Source organism: Ictalurus punctatus, chromosome 9, assembly GCF_001660625.3.
Source record: "Ictalurus punctatus breed USDA103 chromosome 9, Coco_2.0, whole genome shotgun sequence".
NCBI lineage: Eukaryota > Metazoa > Chordata > Actinopteri > Siluriformes > Ictaluridae > Ictalurus > Ictalurus punctatus.
The window spans coordinates 2,360,001-2,370,000 of record NC_030424.2 but is presented as its reverse complement, the minus strand read 5'-3'; the positions used below and the strand labels follow the sequence as shown (position 1 = coordinate 2,370,000).

Here is a 10,000-nt window from a genome sequence, read left to right as displayed (position 1 = left end):
TCATGACGCTGAACCTCAGAGCGCCGCCTCAGAACGATTTACAAGCATAATGTAAATGATTACGATGAGAGGCTTGCGGTTTGTAAAAACGCGGCGTCGGAGTCAGACGCTAGCTCATGACGGTACACACGGAGGCTGACTCGCAGCTTTGTAGAGATAATAATACTACAAATACTTACAGATCAAACTACATCAGTGTGACAAACCCGCCATGTACGAGTCTCTCTCTCTCTCTCTCTCTCTCTCTCTCTGGCGTGTCCTGACGCCTGTGCGTTCGGTAGCTGGTAATGGATTTTAGATCTGCATTCTGCACTTTGCTGCCATTTGGTTTTAATAAAGATGCACTCAGCCGGATGACATCGAGTTTCATGTCTGGATGCCTCTTTCTTTCCAAATCTCTCTCTCTCTCTCTCTGTTTTTACAGTCATCACCATCTCCCAAGAAATCCCCACCCAACACACACACACACGCGCACGCACAAATATTCCCACAGTCGCCGAGTTCTTCATTAAAACGGTGCGAATAAATCAATATGGCCGCCGACTACTGAGAAAAGTACCAAATAATCGTGTCACTGAGTCAGACCATTACACCAAACAGACCAAAAGAGTCGGTCTTGAGCACCTCGTCACGTTTCATCCTTATCTATACTCCAAAAGCGTCCCAAGAGGCGCCTTATGAGGCGTGTGAAGGGACTAGCGTGATTGGGACGGAAGTCTGAGAGACGACGTGACCCCTGAGAGAGCGAGAGACAGAGAGAGAGAGAGAGAGCCTCACAAGTCTTCTCAAAAATGCTAAATACAGGAGACGGAGAACTATAATGCGCTAAAGTAACAACTTTAAAACCTTCTTCTCGAGCAAATGTCAGAGTAATAATCTCGGCGGCGGAATAAGCGAGCGAGACGAGCTAAGTTTACATCGAACATTTAGCTAAATGCTCCGCTCAAAAATTATTATTATTATTTTTTTAAAAGTGCGGAACGTTATGCAAATGCTAAAAACATATCTCGAGGTGATGGATTCTTCTCAGTCTTAAGATATTTACCAAATATGTGTTTTGCGAGTGCTTAGCATGTTTGTGTGTGTGTGTGTTTGTTCTGCCTGTAGGTAGAGAGTCCTGACAGATGTTGCTGTGTCTGATTTTTCGAAAAGAACCAAAACATACTTTGAGATTTCCCCCCATAACAACGTGGAAATGTTTTTTATTTAGGCTACTTTTAGTCTCTGGTTGAAAAGATTATGTACACACACGGCAGTCTAGAGATTTCTAAAAACCTTGCCGGGATTTCATTTCCTCACACACGCGCAGATCAAGTTGTTTTGTAGCTACATGAAGCGGAACATACGCCCGATCGCTTCGTGATCAGTCGAAATGTCCGCCGTCATCATCATCATCATCATCAAAAACGGAGAAGAATGCCGAGAACACACTCTGTACAGACGATAGAAAGTTTAAAGACGTTAACATCCGATGGAGAAAATCCGACAGTGACCTTGTGAAGGGTTTTCCCAGACTGCTCTACAGATAGAAAAGTGTGTGTTTGTGAGGACACAGTGTTTCAAGTGCGTGTGCGTGTGTGTGTGTGTGTTACCTGGCGAGTGCCCGTGTGCAGCAGCGGCTCATGCTGATGAAGGAGCTGGAGCTGGCGCGGGTCTGCAGCACCGTCTCGATGCCCCTCAGGAGGTCGTTGGTCTTCAGCAGCAGCAGCATCTGCCGAGGAACTCGATTCAGCAGCTCGCTGATCTGAGGGAGGTAGAGCGTCGCGTTCGTGCGGATCTCCACATCCTGAGGCATACGCACGCGCACACACACACACACGCACACACGCGCACTCTTTACATCTGTCTGAATTCTTGTCTCTAGGATAGTAATAATCTAAGCCTGATATTAAGGCGCTGATTAATTTTCTGCAGCAGCGGCAGGTTTATATTGATGCGCTCGGCCGTGGATTCTACAGTGACGACTCGTTCACAGGGACACGGATTTTAAAAGTCGATGATGTCTATTTGACGTTTATGGAAGGAGTCTCCGGTGTCAGCGCTCGGTAACAGTCCGAGGTAAACGCTGTGACTTTAAGTTTTCCGACATCTTCAGGACAGAGGAGGTTACGCTTCTTTAAGGTTTCTCTCGAACATGAACTTCAACAGAACGAGAGAGAGAGAGAGAGAGAGAGAAGGAGCGTGAGAGAGTGCAAAACAGAAAGAGAGAGGGAGAGCGAAAGAGAGAGAGAGAGTGAGGGAGAGAGGGAGAACGAGAGAGAGAGAGAGTGTGAAAGCGAGCGAGCGAGGGAGAGCAAAAGAGACAGAGAGAGAGAGAGAGTGCTAAAGAGAAAGAGAGCGGGAGAGCGAAAGAGAGCGAGAGGGAGAACAAGAGAGTGAGAGAGCACAGAAGAGAGAGAGAGAGAGAGAGAGTAAAAGAGAGAGAGTGAGGGAGAGAGGGAGAGCGAAAGAGAGAGAGAGGGAGAGAGGGAGAACAAGAGAGAGAGAGAGCACAAAAGAGTGAAAGAGAGAGAGCGAAAGAGAGAGAGGGAGAACAAGAGAGAGAAAGAGAGAGAGTGAGGGAGAGAGGGAGAACAAGAGAGAGAGAGCACAAAAGAGAGAGAGGAGAGAGTAAAAGAGACTGAGCGAGGGAGAGAGGGAGAGCGAAAGAGAGAGAGAGAACAAGAGAGAGAGAGCACAAAAGAGAGTGAAAGAGAGAGAGGGAGAACAAGAGAGAGAGAGAGAGAGAGAGAGAGAGAGAGAGAGAGGGAGAGAGGGAGAACAAGAGAGAGAGAGCACAAAAGAGAGAGAGGAGAGAGTAAAAGAGACTGAGCGAGGGAGAGAGGGAGAGCGAAAGAGAGAGAGAGAACAAGAGAGAGAGAGCACAAAAGAGAGTGAAAGAGAGAGAGGGAGAACAAGAGAGAGAGAGAGAGAGAGAGAGAGAGAGAGAGAGAGAGGGAGAACAAGAGAGAGAGAGCACAAAAGAGAGAGAGGAGAGAGTAAAAGAGAGAGAGCGAGGGAGAGAGGGAGCGCGAAAGAGAAGGGGGGGGGGGGGGCTGCTGAACTGTTCAGAACCGCTATACGTGAGAACAGAAAGTAACAGGAAGTAACACATACGCTCCATAACCCTGAATGAACTATAAATAAACAGATAAAAAGTAAATAAAAGACTTTAATCGTCGGTGAACTGTAATGGTATAAAAGGAATAAAACACACGTTGGGACATGCTGTTATTGGGGTTTTATTCCTGACACGCGAGACGGTCTTTATTCTGGATATTGTTGTCTGTTTACGTTGAAGTAAGGTGTCATAAACAGTCGAAGAAATAGCACCAGATGCTAGCAAACCTAGCAAATTAGCAAAAATGTAAAAATAAATAAATAAATCAATAAATAAATAAATAAATAAAACCCCAACAGAGCGTTACTTTCATATCAAACCCAAACACAAAAAGACTTCCACCACATCCACCAAGGCTAACCACGGAGCCCGTTTAGCATGACCTGACCGAGCCCGAGCGAACACGTCAGGCTGAAGTATTTTTGGTGAGTGTGTGCTGGCGTATCAGCTTTAAACAAGCTGTGGGAAACTCTCGCTACACGACTTGCCCATCTGCCATGAAATACCCACAGTGAAGAGTGAAGAAGAGTCGCGGGAAGGAAACGGAGGAGCTTATTTCGCAGGAAACTGAGAAGCTAAGTGGCTGAAAACCGTGACAGTGAAGATTAGCTGTTCTGGCTCTCGACATCAGTAACCCGAGTCTGAGCGCCGAGAAAATTTCAGCCTGGGGGGAAAAATTTTTTAAAAATACCATGCATCCCTTCCTATTACGATAGGAGAGTTTGATGGAAACATCTGGAATTCGATCGCCGTTTCTTTTTTGGACTTTAAGAACGGCGATGTATAATGAGAAGAGAGAGGTATATGCTAGAATTTTAGCATGTGTTAAATAATAATCAGGGGCAGAATTTGACTGCTCGGTCGTGTAGTAAAAAAATAAATAAATAAATAAATTAAAAAACGATGAAATTTCATATTAGGTTTAAATCGAGAGCCTAAGGGTGACCCTGAACATGGCGCTACCACCGCCGTGCTTTTCTGTGTTCTGTCATGGGCCGTTCTGTGTCTTCATATTCCTTCATTACAAACAGAGCAAATCACGCTATATCTGTACACGTCTAAGCGTAACAATCTGCTTTTCTGCTTAACGAGTCGGTCGGCTCGTTTTTCCTGAGGGGCGGGGCTTACATAATACATAATCGTCTTATTCTAATCAGTCTCTACTCACACCATCTCCGACCGTACCTCATATCTGTGCTCGCACATTAAAGCGGCCATATGCGGATTGATTTTTTTCTCCAAAGCCTACACTTCAGAGTGACTCACTGTCTGGAAAGTGTACTATTTAAAAGTAAGCGCTCATCATCACTCGTTTAAAAAGGAAAAAAGAAAAAAAAAAACCCCGAACACTTCCGTCGTGTATAGCGTGTTATTGTTATGTGGATCGTGCTGTTATTCACACCGTCGATAATAAATTTCCTTTGCATTAATGCACCGATGATCAGGTTCAAAAGCCACAAGGCTGCAATCAATCCCATCTCGCGCTCGCAAGCTCGAGTGTGACGGTTTAATAGCGTGTCGGTACGACAAGGAACGGTGAGCCGACTCAAATTGGGTGGTTTCGAATCGTATATTGACTGGTTTTGTGTGTCTTACGATGTCTTATTGGTTTTGTTGGCTTATGCGCATCATAATGGATAACCAATCACGTTGTAAGTTAAGAAAAAGGGGGCAGGTCTATGACTTTCACGAATTCTTCACTTTGTAAAAGAAGCTCTAAATCTGTATGGTTTTCCTTTGGGTCATGTTAAGGAACGTTATCTAGAACTCTAGACGGACAAGTTTGATAAGAGTTACACCTTTACAGTTAAAGAGTAATCGTTGTAGGTTAGCGGGTTCGACTCCTATCTCCGCCCTCCTCCCGAGTTTGCATGTTCTCCCAGTGCTTCAGGGGTTTCCTCCGGGTGGGTACTCTGGTTTCCTCCCCCAGTCCAAAGACATGCGTTGATTGGCATCTCTATATCGTCCCTAGTGTGTGAATGGGTGTGTGCCCTACGCCGGACTGGCACCCCGTCCAGGGTGTCCCTCACCTTGTATCCCGACTCTCCTTGGACAGGCTCCAGGCTGCCCGTGACCCCGTGTAGGATAAGCGGTACAGGAAGTAGATGGATGGAAAGGTTGTAGGTTAGAATTATCATTAAATTGTCATATATTTGAAACATTTATCGATGAAGACCAACGACTATGCGAGCTGAAATTCCGCCCGGTGGTTCCCGCACATACGGTGGACAGAGATTAGATTCGGATTTCTCTAATGGTCCTGCACGTGGGACCGGTTCCTAGTTCTGGATGCAGTGAACCTGACCGACGGAGGCCTGATCTCTTCTCTCCCAGAGCCGAGACACAATGTTGGAACCCACAGAGACAGATGAAGAGTCCCTACAGCATACAGGAGCACAGGACGCTGTTCAAAGCATAAGGCCAGGTTTGCAGGAGGGTCTTTATGCCAAACATGGCTCCGAGGGAATATGCTCGCCGGCGTCTGTTCTCACTACAGGGGCATTAAAATGCGTGATAAATACAGACGTTTACAACGTTTGTCCCGATGTAATGACTTCTCAGTACGTACGGGGATACAATTTTTTTTCATACTGATTACAAGATTTAATGGAAAATCTGGATTCCTAATAAAATTTCACGTCGAAACAACGGCAACCCACGACTGGATGAAGTTTGACACGTCGTCAAGAGCTTAAAATCGCAACCGTGACGTCTCTAACTGTGGATGCGGGTCGATGGGAAGAAAGCTATACTTCCTCTTCGTCTGGTGTGTACGTCGCTCTCCTCCGTGTGAATTCCGCCGTCCTGTGATGGTGCGTGAGTGGCTGTTTGTGTGTTGTTGTTTTTTTTTTGTATTGGTTTCGGAAAAAGAAACACACAAAAGACACAAATCGAACAAACAAACATCTGGTTGTGGTCAGCAGAGTCCTCCACGGACTGTCGCCGTGATCGGATTTCAGTTCCAGGCATGGCTGATGCCTGTACGGTGCACACCGTCCACGCCACCTGCGCGACAGCGGCACCACAGGGCACCACCTCCCTCTCCGAACAGATGTAGCAGCACACAAAGAGGCACATCACAGAGCAGACCCCGACAACCCTCGGAACCACGGAACCGAACAACGCAAACAACGAGCTGAAGCGACATCGGTGAGAGCAACAGACACAGAGGAAGTGATCGGGCTCTGCACTCAAAGAACTGGACAGAAGAAAGAAAGAAAGAAAGAAAGAAAGAAAGAAAGAAAGAAAGAAAGAAAGAATGAAATGGTGAGGAAAGAACTAAAGAAAGAAATGGCGAGGAAAGAAAGAATGAATGAAATGGTGAGGAAAGAAAGAGATAGATAGATAGAAAGAAAGAAAAAGAAACGGTGAGGAAAGAAAGAAAGAAAGAAAGAAAGAAAGAAAGAAAGAAAGAAAGAAAAAGAAATGGTGATGAAAGAAAGAAAGAAAGAAATGGTGAGGAAAGAAAGAAAAAGAAAGAAAGAAAGAAAGAAAAAGAAATGGTGAGGAAAGAAAGAAAAAGAAATAAAGAAAAAGAAATGGTGAGGAAAGAAAGAAAAAGAAATAAATAAAGAAAGAAAAAGAAATGGTGAGGAAAGAAAGAAAAAGAAAGAAAGAAAGAAACAAAAGAAAGAAAGAAAGAAAGAAAGAAAAAGAAATGGTGAGGAAAGAAAGAAAGAAAAAGAAAGAAAGAAAGAAAAAGAAATGGTGAGGAAAGAAAGAAAAAGAAAGAAAGAAAGAAAGAAAGAAAGAAAAAGAAATGGTGAGGAAAGAAAGAAAAAGAAATAAAGAAAAAGAAATGGTGAGGAAAGAAAGAAAAAGAAATAAATAAAGAAAGAAAAAGAAATGGTGAGGAAAGAAAGAAAAAGAAAGAAAGAAAGAAACAAAAGAAAGAAAGAAAGAAAGAAAGAAAAAGAAATGGTGAGGAAAGAAAGAAAGAAAAAGAAAGAAAGAAAGAAAGAAAAAGAAATAAATAAATAAATAAAGAAAAAGAAATGGTGAGGAAAGAAAGAAAAAGAAAGAAAGAAAGAAACAAAAGAAAGAAAGAAAGAAAGAAAGAAAAAGAAATGGTGAGGAAAGAAAGAAAGAAAAAGAAAGAAAGAAAGAAAGAAAAAGAAATAAATAAATAAATAAAGAAAAAGAAATGGTGAGGAAAGAAAGAAAGAAAAAGAAAGAAAGAAAGAAAGAAAGAAAAAGAATTGGTGAGGAAAGAAAGAAAGAAAGAAAGAAAGAAAGAAAAAGAATTGGTGAGGAAAGCAAGCAAGCAAGCTGTTAAATAAGTGTATGTATTAGTTATTACACGCGTCTCTGTAGAAATGACTCATGAGATAAATAAAGCCGAGGTCTTTGTCATTTCCTCATCGTTCATTTCCTCCTTCATCACTGCACCGCTTTAACAACAGACAGCTGTGATGTTACCAGTTTAAAAAAAAAAAAAAAATTTTTTTTTTTAAAAATCAGACTCCATTTTCTGTTCAGTTCAGCTCCTAATCCGTAAATCTCTATCCCTGAGAAAGATGAGGAAGAGGAAGGAAGGAGATTAGGGCCTGAACTAAATCGCTCCAAGTTGTATGTGCCAATAACATGACGGCGTGGTGGCTGGGATTAAACTGGATCACGTGACACGCGTCCTAATCTGAAACACTGCTCCAGCTACTCCTAATCCCGACTCCAACGCCAACAAAAAGACAGAGACGCATGGGCCGTGTGTGTGTGTGTGCGTGTGTGTGTGCGCGTGTGTGTGTGTGTGTGTGTGTGTGTGTGTGCTTGGCCTCGCTCAGTCACAAATGGCTTTCTTCCCTGGACCGCTGCCTTATCTATTCTGGCTGTTGGTTTTCGTCCAGGGATTTATTTATTTATTTATTTATTTATTTTGACCGAGATATGGACCTGCTCCATATTTACATCCCTCCCAGCCAGGACAAATTAAAAGTCCCGGTCATGCACAAACAGCTCTTTTTTTTCTCTTTTTTAAAAAAAATGTATTTATTTAATGATTTATTTCGGATCACGATTACATTCAAGATCCATTATGTGGATGCTTTAAGTCCTGCTTCGTGGGGGTTTATCTGCTTGATATTTTTGATGGATGACATTTATGTGCTTGTTCTAGACTTCCGACAGCTTCTTCCCTGAAGTAGGTCTTTTCCATGGCGTAGCATAGCAGAGCGTAGCGTAGCAGAACTTAGCGCACCGATGCTCTGGTGTCTAAATCCAAACTCCTTGAAGGTGCACTCCTCGATAAAGACGTCAAGGATTAACTGCACACGTAAAAGACTCTACGTACTGATCGAACGGACAATTTGACGAACCCTCAACGTACCGCCTTTTGAGTGGGGGGGAAAAAAACCTGTTGTGAATGAAACAAGTACTGGACTGGGTTTAAACTCGGACAACCCCCGAAACAACACGCTGCACGGAGCTTTGTTATTATTTCCAGCCTCGGAACTTAAATACCAACATGTCGTGACATTTCGGTCCGAGTGACCAATGGCGGGTCCGATAGATTCGGTTGTTTTTCTTAGAAACAAAAGGTTACGCTTGAGGTAAATCAAATGCCTGATATGTATCGGTATAAATGACCAAAACATAATGCTTCCTGAACGCTACAGTGAGTAACATCGCGCTGTTCTCACACCGTGTAATGAGCGAAGAGGTGTGGTTAGTATATAATATACACTGCAGTATGAGCGTGTGAGTTTGTCATATCTCGGAGTGTTTTCTCGCGTCAGCTGTTTCAGCCTGCCGATTTTTATTTTATTTTATTTGTTTTTTTTTGTTTTTTTTTGCGACAGGAGGTTCGGGCAGTCGCCACTTTGATTGAACTGCTTACTGCGAACTTGCATCATCCCCTGCGGACGGAGTCCTATTTTCAGAGCGACCTTTTGACGGTAAGCCATACCGCGACACTGTTTTCTCCAGAAAAAGGCCATACTGTAGACGGTCAGAGCAGGAGCTTAACTTCTTGGTTTTAGCCGAGCGCTCGAGCCGTAAAGCCCTGAAGACTCGTAAGTGGTGGGCAGTCGCTACTCGAGAGCACTTCAGAAAAGAGGCCCAGACTCAGACATCTCTCTCTCGTTCTCTCTGACATAGGAAAATCGAGGGGAAAATACAAACGCCCCCCCGAGACACTTGGGACGGTCCATTTTTTTCTGATTTGGGATGTCTCCCCCTGTGAAAACAGCTCCAGGGCAGCCATTATGAGGCACGGTGCTGATCAGCCAGGAGGACGACGGTACGAGCAGTCCAAAATGAGCTCTCCCCTGAGACAAACACAAAGGCAATTACACAGGAGGGATATTCTTCCTGCCTGCCAACACTATTCATTATTCACGCGCAGGCTTTTCAGAAGCTTTCAACCGCCGGAACGGCTAGTTAGGCTAGTTTAAAGTAGTAGCCTTTGCTTATGAACATAAAGCATGTAAAAAGATAAATCCATCCATCCACCCATCCATTTCTGTACCTGTAGTCTGTAGTCTATCCCAGGGGACTCGGGGCACGAGGCGGGGGACACCTGGGATGGGGTGCCCAATCCATCGGGTGGAAACCGGAGTACGCGCTAAGTTTCTAAAGGAAACTGAGCAAAGGGATGCAGTGACAGAATGAGGCTTCTATAGGTGCACAGTAATGAGTGAGAGATTGAGAACAGGTGCAGACAGTCATGTGACGTAGTCAGGTCAAATTCCCGCTCCTATACGTTTTTGAAAAAGAAACCCGGGAATCTTAGACGGGATGTTCGCAGTCGTCCTTTCACGGTCGCTGCGGGGCTCCATTTCCGCGTCACGCTCGTTCCTTCAAAGCCCGGCCGTTTTCCACTGTTTCTTTCCGTTTCGGAACACGGTCGATTTCAGACGACGCACCGGCAAACGAAGGCACGGCGGAGACTCGTGCACGCGGGGA

The 10,000-nt window shown here is 44.2% G+C and overlaps 1 protein-coding gene across 6 annotated transcripts in view; it reads right to left on the bottom strand.

Moving 5' to 3' along the window:
• The window catches only part of adck1 (aarF domain containing kinase 1), a 96,476-nt gene that overhangs the window by 5,935 nt on the left and 80,541 nt on the right, over positions 1–10,000 (bottom strand). For all 6 annotated transcript variants that reach the window (XM_053682528.1, XM_017476628.3, XM_017476630.3 and 3 more), the window contains one exon: positions 1,593–1,786. In XM_053682528.1, the coding sequence (XP_053538503.1) occupies positions 1,593–1,786 (194 nt within the window). The remainder of the gene's footprint in view (positions 1–1,592; positions 1,787–10,000) is intronic.